This window comes from Peromyscus californicus, unplaced genomic scaffold, assembly GCF_007827085.1.
Source record: "Peromyscus californicus insignis strain IS unplaced genomic scaffold, ASM782708v3 Scaffold_6__1_contigs__length_162567912, whole genome shotgun sequence".
NCBI classification, from domain to species: Eukaryota; Metazoa; Chordata; class Mammalia; order Rodentia; family Cricetidae; genus Peromyscus; species Peromyscus californicus.
This window is the reverse complement of record NW_026294584.1, coordinates 130,039,748-130,058,709: the sequence shown is the minus strand read 5'-3', so window position 1 is coordinate 130,058,709 and position 18,962 is coordinate 130,039,748. Positions and strand designations below refer to the sequence as shown.

Here is an 18,962-nt window from a genome sequence, read left to right as displayed (position 1 = left end):
TAGATACTGCTTTATTAACACGCCCAATTGCTTCAGCTCTGTTGGAATCAACCTTTCTAGCCTTCAGCTCCCAACATGTCCTAAAAGCACCCGTGCCTTCTGGTCCAAACCTTATTGTTCAGTCTTTTTCTAGGCCATATGTCCAGTGTCATGGCCTTGCCTTATCCAAGACAGATTCTCAGGGCAGCACAAGTCCAATTTGTGGAGCTTCTAGACTGTTCTTGCCAGTTTTCTCCCTCAGGCCTCACAGAAGGCACTCACCATGCAGGCTGATCTGGCTCTCCTCAGCCACAGAAATATACATGTGAGACATTCAAGGATATAATGAAACCCAAAGTGCCCCTCCCAAAGCTCTGGGAGAAGAGGCCCCAGAGGCAGTCCTCAAGGCTAGAGCCTGGGAACGTGCCTTGGCTACCCTTGATGGCGCCTCAAGAGCTTCTCCTGTCCCTGGTTCCACTGAGGTTGTGGACTGAAGACTTCTCAGGGGCTGAGGGAGGCCAGGAGGAGAGTCCCTTAGGACTGTCCCTTGCCAGGCTGAGACGCTCTGACTCCTCCCACAAGCCTGCTGTCTGCTAGAAGCTGAGGGCTTATTCCCTATGGAGTTTGGCTACCACGGGATCTGTCTCCAGTCACCAAGAGCCTCCTGGGATGCTGAATTCCACAGAAATCTGGCCACTCTGGCGTCACTGCCAAAATTTGGCCTATAGCCAGCCCAAGACAGGAACTTAGGGTCAGCCTGAGCGGCCCGGGTGCTCTCAGGAAGCTGGTTGACTCAAACAGGTAAGAATGTTTAGTGCAGCTCCTGTGACCAGCACATAGAAAGGAGGGAGTGGATGAAGCCCCATGATACCCTGGACTTAAGGGGTGACTGCTAGGGGTGCCCAGACTGATGTGGCTGAAGGTGCATTTGTGTCTTAGGAAGGGAGAGAAGCAGATCCATTGCCTTCTGGCACCGTCAGCACTTTGGGCACCTCTTTAAAGGGGTGCACTGGCAGAGACTGTGAAGAGATAAGGGCTTGAGAGACTGGAAACAACTTTCCTCCTGTGACTTTTGACAAGATTACCTCTGAGTCTCAATTTCCCCAAACGGTCAGACTCCACGGCTTAAATGACGGGACCCCGGCAGCGCCAGTGTTCCGTGGGAATCACGTCCAGGGTGGCCTAGGTGGTGGTGCCTTTCCCTCCATGAGCTCTTCAAGCAGCACCTAGAAAAACTCTGGCCAGAGACACTGTGCAGGGGACACGAGTCGTCACAGGCAGATGACGTCTGCTGGCTCCTCTAGCTCCAGGCTTCCACTAATGCTTCGTGCATTTTTTTTTTCAGCTCTTTGGACGACTGGGGTAAGAGATAAGCCCTTCTTAGCAGTACAGTCTTGAGGCAAGCAAAGCCCCAGGGCTGCTGGGCCTGACAGAGACATCCTGCAGGCACAGGCTTGGGGGGACTCAGTGAGGAGAGTGTGCTGCTGCCCACAGAGGCTAACTAGGCTGATATCCTACTCTGCTGGGTCTATGGGGATTTAGCAATCAAGGGAGCCAGGGGGCAGGACAGATGAACGTCCCATGAAGCACTGGTAAAGCACAGACTCTCTCTTGTGTTGACAGGCCGAGCGTTTAGCTATGAGGGGAGGAGAGCAAGTTTCCTCATACAGTACCACAAATGCCCAGCTTTCTCTTTCTTTCCATCCCCTGTGCTCTCACAGGCACATCAAAAAGCCATGGTACACGGTATTGCACAGAGCCTCCAGAGCGGTAGGGTTAGATCCAGCTCTCCTTAGCAGCCAGGTGACTCAGGGTAATCATCTTCATTGTCTTTCCTGACACGTGAACAAACACAGAATCACTAGCCCAACATCTCACATGTCGAGGCTTTAAAACAACAGATGAGCTTTATAAACCATTAAGTCCTAGCCAGTGAATGATCTAAGTCAACCTAATTGCTTTTATTTAAATAAGAATAACTCTATAGTGTGAGAACATCATGCACCAGTGGAGAAGACATTGCTGGGTGGCTTCTTGTCATCTTGTGCACAGTAGTTCTTACATGGAGGCTTCTGGATTAGCTTAGACCATAGACCATGCCTTCTCTCTGTGTATCAATGCCTCAGTTTTGAAAGATATACTCAGTTGCAAAAAAAAAAAAAAAAAAAAAAAAAAAAAGTCAGATTAGGAAGAGTAAATGGCTCCTGAGATGAGTGGAGAGGAAACCACTGGCCTGGGAGAGAAACGAAGCCCGTGGCTATGGATCTATGGGGTTTCGCTAAAGGAACCTCTAATTTTCCACCCTATGGCTTTTGTGACCGGCAGAGGAGCTCCTATCTGAGTGAGGCCCCAACAGGATGGAAAGCTGAGGAAGGAAAGACATTGGGTGACTCAACTTTTGAGAATTGTTGGCTTAACACCAGCTGCCCCCACCAGGAGGAAGGCCTGTGCTTGCTCAGCATATCTGAGACAGGAAATTGGGAAAGGGTCCCAGGGTCTGGCCCCAGGAAAGGGGCCAGGCCAAGCTCCTTGCTGGCCACGCCACAGAACTATTCTGATCAGTTCCCCCAGGCCTCACTTCCCCGGTCCAGTACTCCAGGGAGAATGAAGCAGCGGGAAGGAATGTGGTCAGGAGGTTGCAGAGCAAAGGGGACAGTGTGTTTTCAGCACCTTGAGACCTTTCTGGACTCACCCTTGCTACTGCCCCCCTTCCTTCCTCTGCAAGGGTATAAAAGGTATCCAAGGATGAGCTGATGCTCCTTCCCTCCCGGGGGAACCACTCTGCTGGCAAAGACCATTGCCTGGATTGTGGCCCTCCCATAACCTGAGGACACCAGAAATGGTCCATAGGGGCCACAAGTCCTATGGGGGCTCTGAGGATCAAGTCACCCTAGGTCAGAATGTCAGTTTCGAGTGATTAAAGATGTCCCTAAAAGTAAAGACAGTCCCAAAATAGCCAGTTTCTCTTAATAGTTCGTTAAGGGATCTAGTCACTGGTGGCTTTATCTAAACCTGCCCCCAATCTCCTTGAGTTCTCAGCTTCTACTCACTGGGGAACAAGTTCTCTGAAGCCAGTCCTGCTGTGGGAAGCAGGAAGGCTTTGGTTTGTCCTAACTTTACCTCTTAGGACAAATGAAACAGCCCCGATGTGGGATCCGAGGGACAGCTGTGCCCTTCCTTAAGTGGGCTGCACTTCTCAGAGTGAAGAGATCCCTTCTCAGTCTTGGTCTCCTTGGACTTACAAGCTCACTGGAAAGTTTATTTATTACATCTTCTGTGTATGAGTGTTTGCCTGCATGTATGTATGGGTATCATGTGTGTGCTTGGTGCCTACAGAGGTCAGAGAAAAGTGTCACTATCTTCTGGGACACAGCTGTGAGCTAGTAACTGAACCTGGGTCCTCTGCAAGAGCAGCCAGTGCTCTTAACCACAGAGCCATTTCCCCAGCCCCTCAGTCCTTTGATTCTGAACTTTTCCCATTGCTTCTCCCAGGTCTGGTGGCTGCATGCAGCCTGGAGGACAATACTCTAGTTCTGGAAGATTCTGAGACTTGCTCGCTCCATCAGCTCCCACCCACCCTTTCACCACCTCCCTAATAAGCAGCTTATTCTGCTGAGGTCTGAACATTAATGTGACAGTCACATGGTCCAGAGTGACAGTTTCTGCTCTCAGTATCGGTGAGTTGATTACTTATACAAGGCCAAAGCCTGTCTTCCAGCAGATTTGCCTCTGGGACCATTTCTAATCCGTGACGGCATCAGAAAGCTAAAGACATTGAGTCATAAGCTTCTGGAAACAGCTGGCAGCCCACTGCAGTTCTTTTGACTTGTTTTGCTTTGTTTAAGACAGGGTCCCATGTATCCCAAGCTAGCATCAAACTTGCTGTGTAGCCAAGGATGACCTTCAGCCTCCACCACAAGAATGCTGGGATTGCAGGCATGCCACCATACCTGGCTTATGCCTGTGCTGGGGACTGATCACAGGGCTATGCTTCTTCATGCATGCTATGCAAGTACTCTACCAGCTGAACTACGTCCTCTGCCACAGTCCTTCTACTTCTGTCCATAGCGTAGATGAACCACCAACATCCTGGTCTCTCCTCTGATCGCACTCAGCTGGAATCCATCCTGTTATAATACCACCCTCGGACCAGAAGCAACATCCAGTGTATGATGCGGTCAGCTCGGGGAGAAGAAAGCTTCACCTTGTCCCAGGTACCAAATGCGCATCAACGCTTCCAAAGGCCTGGTCTTAAAGTAGTTCTCTATGCGTCTTACCCACAAGCCAAACAGGCAGCTGGCTAAATGCATAACCAAGGAGCACTGAAGAAAGGCCAGGCCTTGCTTCGCTCCTCAGCATCTGAAATTCCTGCATTATCATTTGGTCTTTTCTCCCTGGAAGATTTTACAGGAATATAAAAAGTATGAGGCCAATGAAGAGACATGAAAACAAACAAAACCCAGCACATGAAGACAAGGAAGCCATCTCTCTTGACAAGACCTGACTGTCTCTCTCTTGTTTCTGGAGGTCTGGAAGGCAGCTCTCAGCTCTCTCCAGAGCCCCAGCTTCAGGCCTGTCTAGATCCTGATGAGACACCCCACACTTCTCAGGGATTTCCCAGCTGTCCAGCTGTTCTTGACACATCCAGCAGCCCTAGGTGCTAGGTTTCTCCAAAGCCCTAGAGATGAAATAGAAAGCAATTCCCAATTCTCAAAGACTGAATGTGTTTAGGGGATGGGAGAGTGGGGGGAGGAGAGGGAGGGTAACAGGGAAAGAGGCTCCGTTCGTGTAGACCACAGAGGCTCTGCAACCGTTGGCCACCAGGTGTCACTGCCACCCTGAGAACAGCATACCCTGTGTGGAGGTTCAGTTGCCTGGGGCAGCCTGGAGGTCCAGCCAGGCTGAGACTGAGCCGTGGACAGCCAAATCAAGCTTTGCTATTCACCTCTCAGCTTTGGTGATGTGGTCAGTACCCCCCTGAATCTTGGAAGGGTGCACAGCAGTTAGCAGCTTACGTTTTCCGTATTTAATCCACTCCAGGTAAGGCCCGGGATTCTCACTCCTCACCATCCTCTCCTCCCTCCCTCTAGCCTCCTTCAGGCGATCTCTAGTCATAGGAAGGAATGCTCTGGTGACAGAACAGGGATGGACAGAGAAAGAGGGACAGACAAGCTCGTCACAAGTCTGTCCTGGTCCTCTTCTATATTACTGATATCACTGAGCCAAGAGCAGACCATAGAGCTATGCAACGCAAGCCAGGAGTTCTTTCTCTTTCAGCCTGTGGCTCCATGGTCACAAAAGACACTAACAAGAGTGGCTTGACCGAGGAGTGGCATACGTGACACACGCAGGGGCTTGGTAGGAGACGTGACATGCGGGCTGGGACCCAGGCAATGTTTCTTGGTTTTTATCTCTTCTGCTCGCACACTACCAAGGCTTCCTTAGCACCTAGACACGTGACCCCAAACAGGATGACAGAGCCATTAAAGGCATTGATTCCAAACAGGGACACATGATCAATTACATTGTGCGAAGCCTACCACAGGGACAGAGGTGGTGGAAGAGATTTGCCTGGATAGGAGGAACACTGTACCCTTGTCATTTGTAAAGAGCTGCTACTAAATGCAGAGGTATTAAAAACAGATTTATATTTGTTACTTACTGTGCTTTACATTTTCTAGAGACAACTGACTACAACCTGGGCAAACTGCTCTCAACCACCCTTTTTAGAACACCTGTGACATTCAGGTGTGAGCTGCATAACAATGTTTAGCTCAATGATTGGCCATGTATATGATGGTGGGCTCATGAAATTACGTTGCCTAGCGATGCTGCCATGGCCTCTTAGTTTGTACAGGCCTGCACCACATCAATGAAGTCACATGAGATCAAAACTCCAGGAGTATCCCAGTTGCAGAGCCCCACATGAGTCCTTTGCATGGAGAGTAGAGTCTAGAGGCTTCGCTAAGCCCTTGAGATGAAATGGTAAACAAATTCCAGCTTTCAAGGAGCGTGCCTTCTAGTAGAAGTGACAAACAAAAGAGTCACACGATCCGAGACAGGAAGTGGGAGAACACAAGTTAAGAGGGGAGGGGAGCAGCTGCTAAGCAGCGGCAACTCTGGACGACTGAAGAAACGTTAGATTGTCGTCAAAGTTCCTGTACCAAACAGTGAGCTGTGCCGAAAGCCAAGGAGGGAAGACATCTTAGGGAGAGGCTAGGCCTTTGGGACTAGCGTGGCTAGGTACAGAGCACAAAATGTAGGATGGCAAGGGGTGAGATTGGGTGACAGCCTATGTAAACAGCCTGGGGAAACTTAGGCAAAGGGAAGGGATAAGGTGTTGGTAGAAATGCAAGATCTGTGCTCTGCCTATGCTGTATTCAGACAGGCAAGTAAAGGTGTTAGCAGGCCTTAGACATGGGACTTGGAATTGCCAGGAGTGGTCAAGGCAGGATAGAGACAGGGGCTGGCCCAGCTCACCAGGGAATTCACAAGTTCAGGGTATATCTAGAGATTTATCAGAAGTGTGAGGGTCAGAAAAGAAAGCTGGGAAGGAAATGTTAAGTTAATATTAACAGCTGCTCTGTTTTAAGTTATTCCACATTGTATAAAAAGTTGTTTTTTTAAGACTGTGCCTTGCCCTGAGGGACTCCATTTCATGAGTAGCTTTTGGCTCCATTTTGAAGATGGAGGAAGCCTGTGCCCTTGGATGCATATACACACAACACCTTCTGTCCAGCACCATCTACTTGGCATAGCCTGACAAAAGAATTGTTCCTGGAGTTAAAAAGGTACCACCTTATAGATTTACATTACACCAGGGAAACTGGGCCTAAGAACTTACCAGACACACCAGACAAGAAAGGCTTTAACTCTCTCACTGGGCCCAGGGGTAGACACCCAGAACAGCGATGGTAATACCTCACTAGCCCGTCATCTGACCAGAGTGTGTATGCAGACAGGGGACTCCTGACTGTCCTTGAGCTTCAGCCCAGTCCCCACCGTTGACATGGCTCTTCAACTCCCTTCTGCCCCTGTGACCTAGACCTGTTTATTCCTTCCTCTAGACCTCTCCTGCCCTTCAGCCCCTACAGTCAAGCTCGGCTCCACACTCCACTCTCAGAGCTGCAGGTGACACCTGTAGCTGACGTGACAGCTGCTTCTCCAGCTTCTTCCCCACAGCAGCGAGGTTTGGGTTCCTCATCTTGTCAGTACGGCCTTTATTTACATTCCTGTCAGCCTCTTCCTGGAAAGCTCTTGATCTAACCCGCCACAGTCGCTCTTTAGTCCACAAGCACGCACAGGGAGAGATACTGTGCGGTGTGTGATGTGCAATCTTAGAGTTAACGTTTGTAATGAAGATTGCAATGGAGGAGCTTGTGTTGCCTTAGCTGGGTGACCACGGAAAGGTGGGGCTATCGGGCGGACTGTGTCCATTAAAAGCACTGCACCTTGTGGATTTATTGTCATTCAATAAATCTGACACTGTGGAAATGCGCGGACGTGTTTATCTGTTTCCTGACGTCGTCACACACGTATAACAAGAAGCCACTGAGGTGGAAAGACAAATGAGCAAGGGCGCCTCACAGAGGTCTGTCAAGGGGTGTCTTGAAGGAGGCGGCTGGGCCAAATGCTGCTGTGAAGCCACGGCAAGAGAAGTGACATCAGAACTGTTGACGTGGAGATGGCCCCGCTAAGAGCAATTTCAGGGGGATGCTGGTGGTGGCAGCTGACTGGAGTGGTCTGAGGGGGAAATGTGGCATGATAAAGAGGTGACAGCGTGTAAAACAGTGGGGGAGGAATTGAGCAGCAGTTAGAAGAGAACAGGGGTTGAAGGGTGTTTTATGGTTCTTTGCTTTTTAATGGGAGATGTTTATATATGGATGCGATCATTTGAAAAGGGATAAACTAATGAAGGAAAAGAGAGGGGGCACTTTAAAGCCAGAGCTGGGACCCAGATCACAGGTGGAGAATGGGCCTTAGAAACAGATTCGTGCAGGTAAAGTACAGGGAGGCAAGGAGGTAGGATCACAGGAATAAGAAGGCAGCTGGTTTTGAAGGTGTGACTGGTCCGTGAGCCTGGGCTTAGAATGACGAATGACTTCTCAATCATCAGCGGAGTGTCCTTATCTAAAGAAAACAGGGTCTGGAAATGTGACCAGCACAGTCGTGGCTTAAGGGCCATCAATGCATCTTGCCAGGTGTCAGACTGTTGCTGGGTGTCTGCTGGCTTCTGAGCAGCCTGGGGTCAAAGCACAGACTCAGGAGGAAGTTAACAGAAGGCACAGAAGACACCACTCAGGCAGGAATTCAGTCACCACTTCCAGTCAGGACACAAAGGGCTTTTGGGCAGAACTACATCTCATCCACTGTGTAAGTCTTAAGGTTATTAGACCTTCATTAGTCAGGGGAAAGTGCAGAGCAAGCCTGGTCAAATTGCTCACAAGGAGCGGGAAGCATCTGGGAAACTTATATGAACTTAACCATGTGTGCAGGAAAGAACTCAGCCTTGCCTTAAGAGAGGCTTGGTGGTGGTGGTGGTGCATGCCATTAATCCCAGCACTCTGGAGGCAGAGGCAGGTGGATCTCTGTGAGTTTGAGGCTAGCCTGGTCTACAGAGTGAGTTTCAGGACAGCCAGGGATGTTACACAGAAAGACCCTGTCTTGGGGGGAAAAGTTTGTGGTGGGGGGTAGCTTGGCTTTTACATCAGGTTTCCAAGAAGAAACTTCAAAACTCCTGTGGTTCTGAAGGATCAAAGTGTCTTTGTTATTCAAAGTGGGCCCCTTAGACCACATATTAGTTTGACATCTAGAGAAGGAGGGATGTGTAGACAGTTTAATCAGATCAATCAGTCAGGGTCAGGTAATGAAGTCCCAGCAATAACCCAACAGTAAAGCTCAGGTGCCTGCTCCGGTTGCCAATATTCCTGTGTGTTACCACACAGAGATGAAGGGGGGAGGCGTGCCCAGGAGCCGTGGAGGCTTTGCTTTCAGAACCCGCTCAGATTCTTCACCATGCATCTTCATGTGGCTTGGTTTTGATCTGAGTTGTTTCCTATAACATACAGTGACCATGAACACAACAACTGTGAGTTCCCTGATCCCTGCAGAACTCTAGAATATTTGGAATTCTAGAACTTTCAGTTGATGTCAGAAGAGAAGGCAGTCTAATGGAGGACCATGCCCTCAGACTTTGTGGTCTGGCTAACTTCGGGTAGCCTTGGTGTCGGAGGAGATCTAGAAATCACCTACTTTAACTCCATTTCACAGTCTAGAGAGAGGGGGATTTTATACAGAGCAGGGAATCATCCCCTCCTCCACCCCGAGTATCCTGGTTTCCAGCATGGTATGCTAAGATGCTTAAACTGAAAATACTCAGTGTTTGTAAAACAAGGCATATTACAGTTTAGATATGATTTGGGTGTGTCCCATTAGACTTCCTGTGCTGAAATTAAATCTGCAATGTGATTACAGGTTACCATTAACTATCTACCGAGGCAATCCATACACTGGAAGGTAGTACTAGGACCCACAAAGATCTGCCTGCCTCTGCCTCTCCAGTGATGTAATTAAAGGCTTATGCCATCAAGCCTGGCTCTAAAGAACATTTTAGAAAACAAAAAATATTAGATTGGGTCCACTGGACAAAGGAGAGGGATCTAACTTGCCAACTGGCACATTGTTTCAATTTAGTCAATTTGGGGGAAAATATTTATTATACATCATGTTTCTACCTACCTTAAGTGCCATTTATACCACTGCCTAAAATATCGATCTCTTCTTGGCAATTCAGGCTCATTATCCTGAATATCAACGTTTCTTTTGTTTGTTTGTTTTGTTTTTTTTTTCGAGACAAGGTTTCTCTGTGTAGCTTTGGAGCCTTTCCTGGAACTAACTTGGTAGCCCGGGCTAGCCTTGAACTCACAGAGATCCGCCTGCCTCTGCCTCCCGAGTGCTGGGATTAATGGCGTGTGCCACCACCACCCGGCTGAATATCAACGTTTCTATCTACGGATTCTGCAATGCTCGAGTCATTAGCTTCTACCCTAAATAACCTAGTCTGGTTCTCCATGCCCAGTATAAACTATCAGCCCTTTACTCTTTCTCACTGAAGGATTGCTGGAAGGTTGGTTGTTTGCTAGTGAGTGCAGTGTAATGTTGCAGGACACTCCTCATCTCCAGATCAGGTGCTGGTATCTATGCAGGCCTCATGTAGGATCCAAACCCAGAATGTGTCTATTGCATACCCTAGCCTTCACTGGGTACTTCATTTATTCTGACTTATTCTAGGGTTTTTTCTTCTTCTTTTAGTTTTTATAAAACTCTAGGGATATGGACTCTGGTTACTTTTTCTTAACTATTGCAATGGACCTTGTCCAAGGCCATAAAGCCAACAGAAGCAGGTTTAGAATTCATAACTGGGAGATGTTCATTTCAAAGCTGGCACTCTCCACTATTCTGTTCCAGCCCCCTAACTCTTTGAGGTTGAATTGAAGGGAAGGTTTCTAAGAAATTCCTAACAAAAATGTCAAAACCTGACTTCACTAAAGGGAAATGATTCCTTACAAAGTTACACAGATGTTTAGGGGAAAGCTCGCTAAGACTCGTTGATTCACAGTCCAAGTTCTTAACCTCTACTATATAAAAGTTCACAGGTAAGAGTCCTGGATATAGTTTTGAAAAATGAGATACCTCCTTCATGGACTTCAGAATGTCAGGCCCAAGGTGCTATCCATTCTTTGGCCTGTTGCAGAGCTCCTGGGCCTAATGTTCTACAGAAGTTTGTGTGGATTTTACAGTAGAAGTGTATCTGAGATGCTTCCGCTGTGATGAGAGTCATGTACCACATGAACTGGGGAAGGCCACTTCTCTCTCACAGGAACAAAAGCAGATTTCTAATTTGAATTTTACCATGTCAGTCTCCCCTGGAACTGGGGACTAACTTTTCCCTCCTTCTAAACCAGCAGCCTTCTCAGAAAGATAATGCCACACACATGGCAGTGAACTGTCTGGTTCAGACTTTCTGCAGAGATCTCCTAATTCAAAACAAGACATCCTGAGTCACAGGAGAAATGTGAGGTAGTTCCCTGGAGTCTTCAAGTTCAGGGTGAAGATCCAGCACTCTACCTCTGCGTAGTTTTATAGCTGATACTGCAAACTGCTGAAGAGAGGACCTCTAAAGGGGGCACTTGAAGATTACCCAGAAGGGAAGAAATGGAAGAGAAGGAAGAGGGAAAAGACCTTGGATCCCAGCTAGGTCTGTAGCTATCTGCAGTGGGTCATGACTGCTGGGTCTCTTTGCAGTTGCTTACCTGTGGCTGCTGGGTAGTTAAGGGTCTCTGAGGAGACAGAGCAGGAGTCCTGGACAAGAGCTGGTTCATCTTGCTGATGACTAGATCGGTGATGAGTTGTCTGTCCTCCACTTGGTGTTCCCCAATCAGTGGCATGCTACAGTCCATGACCTAGTGGAAGATGTGGCACAGGTAAGGAAAAGGTCTGGAAATATAAAGGCCCGCTATGCTTTGTGGGAATTGATATGGTTTAAGTCAGCAAAGTGGGTTGGTTGGTTGGAATTGTGTTCCTCAGCAGAGATGGGGACTGTTTGCTCCTGCTGCAAACGTTTGCCATGACCCCTTTCCTTTTCGTTCACCCAGACAGAGCTCTGAGATGCAGAGTGCTGGCTACTGGGAGTGGGAAGAGGAAATAAGCAGGAGAGGGGATGGCCTGGGGCTGGAAGTTTACAGGAGCAGGAAGACATGGGAGGGAATGCCTTGGAGCAGGCAGTTCTCATCCTTGACTTTTCCGTCTGTCTCCAAACACACTCTGCTCTTCAAACAGCCTGCTTCCTGTCCTTGCTCCTGACCAGGACAGCTTCTCTGCTGATCTTGATTCTTCCTGTATCTAGGGCAATGTTTCCTTCCTTTAGGAAATGTCTGCTTTAAAAACACCATAGACTCTATGGTCCAACTCTCATTTGCAGAGGGTAAACAGGCTTACTCTGAGAGGGTGGTATGGGTTATCTAGAAAGTTCCATGCTAAGCAGGCTATGGGGTATATTTTGAATCTGAAACCCATTTTGGCCTCCTGACACTACTATTCTGGAAACACCAACTCCCCTACTTTCAGGAAGGCTGAGCCCAATGAGGGGGTAGTGTGAGGTTCACACTGCCATGGCTTTCCCTTTAACGGGGGAAAGGAGAGCTAGCACAGCTGGGTTGGGGGACCAGGCAGAGTACAGTATCTCTAAGGCTAAGAGATGTTAGAAAGGACCACCTTCATTCAGGTGCCAAGTTGACACTGATTGACCTTCTGGCCATGAGCACACTTTCGTGGTAGAGTGGTTCCATTTCCTCATGTAACAGAGTGATTGCGTTTGACTGAACGATTCTCAAAGGTGGCTTTCTCAGAGGAAAAATGACACAGTCACTACAATGTCCTCATAACAAAGTAGGCTGGGAACCAGGAACCTCGATGTGCCACCTATTATTCATGGTGTGGCTTGACCAACAGCTTGCTATGCAGATCTGCCATCTTGGACCTTCATAATTAGAAGACTCTAAGTATAGTATGGGATTCTCACACAACTTTTGAGCCAAGAGTCTGGTCCCAGTCTGGGTATTACTGCCTACCGATCTGTTCCGTGGGCCAGACTTACCTCAAAAATGTAGTCTTTCCCATCTTTGCCATGTACAGCTTTGACTGCACAGATGTCCAGGCCACCAAACATCTCAGAGCAGGCATCTACCCAGAGCTTGTACCTGGAGGGGACAGGAAGATGTCCTGAGGCTAAGACGCTAAGCTCACACCAAGCCTACATTCTCATAAGGTCTTGCTGCCCTGCCTTTCCCATCTCTCACCTCCATTCTTCTGTCCTCTCCTCTGCACCATCAAGCATGGTGCCTATCTATGGTGCCTCCCCTTTCTGACCCCCTGAACCCACCCACATTCCCAAGCCCTCGCCTCAGCTGGAAGGTCTTCCAGCCCACGCTATTACTTCTTTATTAGAGCTTCGATGGTACATTGTCCTTATCTCTGTAGCAGCATTTGCCTTGGCTCTGCCTTGTTCCCTGGCTGCCAGAGCCTCTGTGCTTCACTAGTGCTGTCTACACAGAGCCTCTGTGCTTCACTAGTGCTGTCTACACAGAGCCTCTGTGCTTCACTAGTCCTGTCTACACAGAGCCTCTGTGCTTCACTAGTGCTGTCTACACAGAGCCTCTGTGCTTCACTAGTGCTGTCTACACAGAGCCTCTGTGCTTCACTAGTGCTGTCTACACAGAGCCTCTGTGCTTCACTAGTGCTGTCTACACAGAGCCTCTGTGCTTCACTAGTGCTGTCTACACAGAGCCTCTGTGCTTCACTAGTGCTGTCTACACAGAGCCTCTGTGCTTCACTAGTGCTGTCTACACAGAGCCTCTGTGCTTCACTAGTGCTGTCTACACAGAGCCTCTGTGCTTCACTAGTCCTATCTACACAGAGCCTCTGTGCTTCACTAGTGCTGTCTACACAGAGCCTCTGTGCTTCACTAGTGCTGTCTACACAGAGCCTCTGTGCTTCACTAGTGCTGTCTACACAGAGCCTCCCTCACATCAAGTGTTGCTTTTGTCCAACACCTCTGTATCGATAGCAGCCTTCCTCTGCATGAGGATGGGACGTCGCTCACTCACCGGTCTGACATGGCGATCTGCTCCAGCATCGCAGAGCCAGTGTTTGTCTTCCAGTTCCCTGAGATGGACGTCCTCCTGAAACAAGGTCCCACCAGGAAAGGACAGGCTGTGAGCCACACCAGCAAAGCAAGTGCAGGAATGCCAGAACTGCAGACCACCAGTTCACTGCTGCATTCCCCACCAGAATTCTCCTGAGCAACTGTTGGGCCTAGAGTCACCTGTCACCTGTGGTGCCCTGTTCTCTCAACAAAGGTCTATCTCAGACTAATCCATCCAACAGATAAGAAATACACCTTCTCAGACACTTATAAAACCTCTAAAATCAAGCAGATAGAGGCTACAAAGCAAACTTTAACAAATACAAAAAAAAAAAAAAGAAATAATTCCTTATGTCTTTTCAGACTATAGTGGAATAAAACTAGAAATCAACAGCAAAAGAAATCACAGAAACTACACAAGTACGTGGCAAATGAACAGTGCACTTTTGAATGAATACTGAGCCACTGAAACAATCACAGAGGAGACTAACAACTTCCTAGAAGCAAAGGAAAATGAGAGCAGCAGCCAGGCAGTGTGGCTCAAGCCTTTAATCCCAGCACTCATGCTGTGGGATGGTCTGTATGTCAAATGTGTTGCTGATTGGTCAATGAATAAATCACTGATTGGTCAGTGGCCAGGCAGGAAGTATAGGCGGGACTAACAGAGAGGAGAATTGAGAGAACAGGAAGCTGGGTGAGGGAGACACTGCCAGCCGCCATCAGGACAAGGAAGATGTAAAGTACCGGTAAGCCACAAGCCACGTGGCAAGGTATAGATTAATAGAAATGGATTAATTTAAGCTGTAAGAACAGTTAGCAAGAAGCCTGCCACGGCCATACAGTTTGTAACCAATATAAGTCTCTGTGTTTACTTGGTCGGGTCTGAGTGGCTGTGGGACTGGCGGGTGTCAGAGATTTGTCCTGACTGTGGGCCAGGCAGGAAAACTCTAGCTACACACTCAGGAGGTAGAGGCTGGTGGATCTCTGTGAGTTCAAGGCCAGCCTGGTCTACAAAGTGAGTTCCAGGACAGGCAGGGCTGTTACACAAAGAAACCTTGTCTCAAAAAACCAAAAATGAAAAAAAAAAATGAATGAAAATGAGAGCATCGCTGCCTAAAGCTCTGAGATACAGCTAAGGCAGTTCTAAGAGGAAAGTGTATAGCTAGAGTCCTAATGTAAAAAACAAAAACAAAAACAGAAAGGTCTCAAATAAATAACCCAGTGATGTACCCAGAAAAGCAAGAAGCCAAACCAAAAGGTAGTAACTGGTAAGAAATAGAGATGAGGGTAGACATTAAGAAAATGGAGACTAAAAGAACAATACATATAACCACAAATTGAGAAGTGATTTTTTGGAGTGAACTAAGCAGAAGAAATAGAAGACTCAAAACAACAAAAGTAAAGATAAAAAGGTTGCTGACACAAGAGACGCTAATGATAGCCAGGAATCATCAGAGAATATTTTGAAAACTTATATTCCAAAAATCTAGAAAAATGAACAAATTTCTAAAAACCTATGGCCAACTAAAATTAAATCAAACGATATAAATATCTTAAACCCATAACAAGCAACATGAATGAAGCAGTAATTAAATCTAATCAGAGAGAAAAGCAAGGACCAGATGGAGTCACTGCTGAGGTCTATAAAGATTTTCAGAAAGACTTGACATCAGTACTTACCAAATTCGCAAAAATGGAAAGGAAAAGAAAGCCACCAGATTTACTCTACTATACAAAGCCAAATAGACAAACCAGGTAAGAACACAGCACACAAAAAAGGAAAACTTTAGACCAGTTCCACTGTCGGATACAGATGCAAGAATTCTCAACAAAATACTTCCAGACCAAGTTCAAGAACACATTAAGAAGAGCTGGCAGGACGGCTTAGCTGACAGAAGTGCCTGCCACAAAGACCATTGCCCAGACTTGGATTCTCATATGGAGAGAACCAACTCCCACAAATTGTTCTCTGACCTCCATGCCTGCACTGTGGCATGCCTGCACTGTGGCATGCCTGCACTGTGGCATGCGCACACACATATAAACACAGGTGTGCTCATGAGCACACATGCTCATAAACACACATAAATAAATGTAATACAAAATTTTAAAGACACATCAAGGTCAAATTGATTTCAATCCAGGAAAGCAACATTGGTTCATCATACACACACACACACACACACACACACACACACACACACACACACACACAAATTAGCACCATATAAATAAATTTAGTAACAGAAGTCACATGACTATCTTAATGGACACAGAGACAGCATTTGATAAAGTTCAACATGATAAAATTCTGAAGAAACTAGAAACAAAAGAAAGTCACCTCAGCATAATAAAGGCTACAAGCCTGTCGGCAGCATTATTCTACATGGGGAAAGCTGAGAGCGTTTCCTCTAAAACCTGGAGTAAGACAGGAGTGCCTATTCTCTCCACTCTTATTCAATAAAGTGCCAAAATTCTTAACTAGACCAATAAAACAACAACAAAAAAAAAGGAAAGAAAAGAAGATGGACACAAACAAGAAAGGAAGACGTCAGTCTATTCCTATCTGCAGATCACATGACCTCATACTTTAAAGACCATATGGACTCCACCAGAAAACTCTTAGATCTGGTAAATACTTTCAGTAAAATTATAGAATACAAAAATCAACATACAGAAATCAGCAGCTTTTCTATATACTAATAATGAACTTACCTAGAAGAAATTAAGCAAAATATCTTATTTATAATAGCTTAAATAAATTAAAATAAGATTTCTAGGAATAAACAATGAAGAGACATGAGAGACCTCTAAAATGAAAACTTTAAGACACTGAGGAAAATGTTCAAGAAGACATTAGACTGTTGAGAAACCTCCTACAGCTATAAATTGACAATAGTGTGAAAATGGTTACATTACCAAAAGAGGTAGACAGTGTCAACACAACCCCATCAAAATTCCAGTAACATTCCTCACAGTAGAAAATAGCAATCTTACTATCCACAGGGAAACACCAAAAGACCTTGATAACCAAAGAAATCTTAAGCAGAATAACAATGCTGGAGGTACACAATACCGGTTCTCAAAGTACACTACAGAGCCATAGTGACAAAGATGACATGGTGTAGCATAAAAACATACATGTAGATCAATGGGACAGAAAAGAGGACCCAGAAATAAAGCCATAAGGTGCCAAAAACATACATCAGAAAAAAATAATCTTTGATAAATGGCGATGGGAAAGCTGGATATCCATAAGGAGAAGATTATTAGATCTATGTCTCTCACTGTGAACAAAAACAATTTAAAATGGACCAAAGACCTTAATATAAAACTTGAAACTGCTAGAGAGAAATAGAGAGGAGCAGAGGAAGCAACCTAAGAATTGAGAACTGTGGTTGCATAGAATTAAAATGGCTGCTGGGGCTAGTGAGATGGTTCAGTGGGTAAGACCCTAGCCACCGAGCCTGGCAACCTCAGTGTGGTCCCCAGGACCCACATGGTGGAAGGAGATAACAGATTTCTGCAAGTTATCTTCTAATGTTCACATGCACACCAATCTGTGCACACAGTGTGAAAGTTTCTCCAGAAACTAAAATTCGAAGTATTGAATGGCCCAGCTATCCTACCTCTGGGCATATACTAAGTATTTTAAGTCCTACCACAGAGATATTTGTACATCCGTGTTACTGTTTAACTATTCTCAATAGCCAGGAAATGGAACTAGCCTAGAAGTCCATCAATAGGTAAATGAATAAAAAAAACATGGCACACACACAGTGCAATTTTATTCAGCTACAAAGAAAACTAAAATCATGACATCTGCAGAAAAATGGATGGAACCAGAAATTATCTAAGTAACCCAGATTCACACAGATACCACATTCTAATAGACAGCTCATATATTCTCATTTTTATATGTGGGGGTCTAGGTCATGAAACTAGAAAGGGGGCATTGGAAGAGGAAATGGGCCTTGGGCTGGGCTGGGGTGAGAAAGAAAGAAGAGGTAATAGAATACCCTTCTCTGAAAGCAGAGAAGGGGTCCTGGGACGGGGGAGGGGGAAGACAGTGGCCTGGAGTGGGATGGGGAAGCTCAACAAAAGCAAAGTACGCAATAAAGTGACACAATGAAGCCCATTTGAATGACAATTAAGAAAATTAATGAAGGTCAGGCATGGTGGCACAAGCCTTTGATCCCAGCACTCAGAGGCAGAGGCAGAGGCATGCAGATCTCTGAGTTTGAGGCCAGCCTGGTCTACAGAGTGAGTTCCAAGACAGGCAGGGCTACACAGAGAAACCCTGTCTCAAAGAAAAGAAAGGAAGAAAGGAAGCAAGGGAGGAAGGAAGGAAGGAAGGAAGGGAGGGAGGAGAAAAGAAAAGAAAATTAAAAAGAAAAACAAACTTGCAAAACTTGAAGAAAATGATTGCTGTGGGATGGTCTGTATGTCAAATGTGTTGCTGATTGGTCAATGAATAAATCACTGATTGGCAGTGGCCAGGCAGGAAGTATAGGCGGGACTAACAGAGAGGAAAATTGAGAGAACAGGAAGCTGGAGAGGGAGACACTGCCAGCCGTCATCAGGATAAGGAAGATGTAAAGTACCGGTAAGCCACAAGCCATGTGGCAAGGTATAGATTAATAGAAATGGATTAATTTAAGCTGTAAGAACAGTTAGCAAGAAGCCTGCCACGGCCATACAGTTTGAAACCAATATATAAGTCTCTGTGTTTATTTGATCGGGTTTAAGCGGCTTGGGACTGGCGGGTGAGAGAGATTTGTCCTGACTGTGGGCCAGGCAGGAAAACTCTAACAACAAATGGCGCCCAACGTGGGGCAAGAGTTTCCACCTAAAACCTAAAAAAAAAGATTCTAAAACGGAGCTAAAAACAGCTTCCTAATTGTCTCTCTCAAATGAACGGCAGCTGTCGGTTTGAGCTACTGGCGGGTTGTTGGCGTGCGCGCTCGACCTGCAGTATGGCGGGAATGAGGCCTCTGCAAGTGGCACATTAAGCTACATTGTGGATTTAGCCTTTGGTAGTACAAAACAAAAAAAGAGGTTTCTGGGCTACACGCTGCTTGTATAAAAGCATAGACCCACGATAGCTCCCAGAGCTGGTGGTAAAGTACCACGCCATGTTGGGAAGCTGAGGTGGGCGGAGCCAACAGCCACAGCTGCTGCAGCTTAAAGCAATAGATTCAAAATAAGACAGATTCAGATGTAATAGTTTAAAATATGTGTAAGCTGCCGGTTTGAGCTACTGGCGGGTTGCTGGCGTGCG

The 18,962-nt window shown here is 46.6% G+C and overlaps 1 protein-coding gene across 1 annotated transcript in view; it reads right to left on the bottom strand.

Moving 5' to 3' along the window:
- Positions 1 to 18,962, bottom strand: part of Syn2 (synapsin II) — a 154,008-nt gene that overhangs the window by 9,422 nt on the left and 125,624 nt on the right. Inside the window, exons 8-10 of the mRNA XM_052720879.1 lie at positions 13,644 to 13,718; positions 12,635 to 12,737; positions 11,292 to 11,441 (exon numbers count right to left, since the gene is read on the bottom strand). Of these exons, the coding sequence (XP_052576839.1) occupies positions 11,292 to 11,441; positions 12,635 to 12,737; positions 13,644 to 13,718 (328 nt within the window). The remainder of the gene's footprint in view (positions 1 to 11,291; positions 11,442 to 12,634; positions 12,738 to 13,643; positions 13,719 to 18,962) is intronic.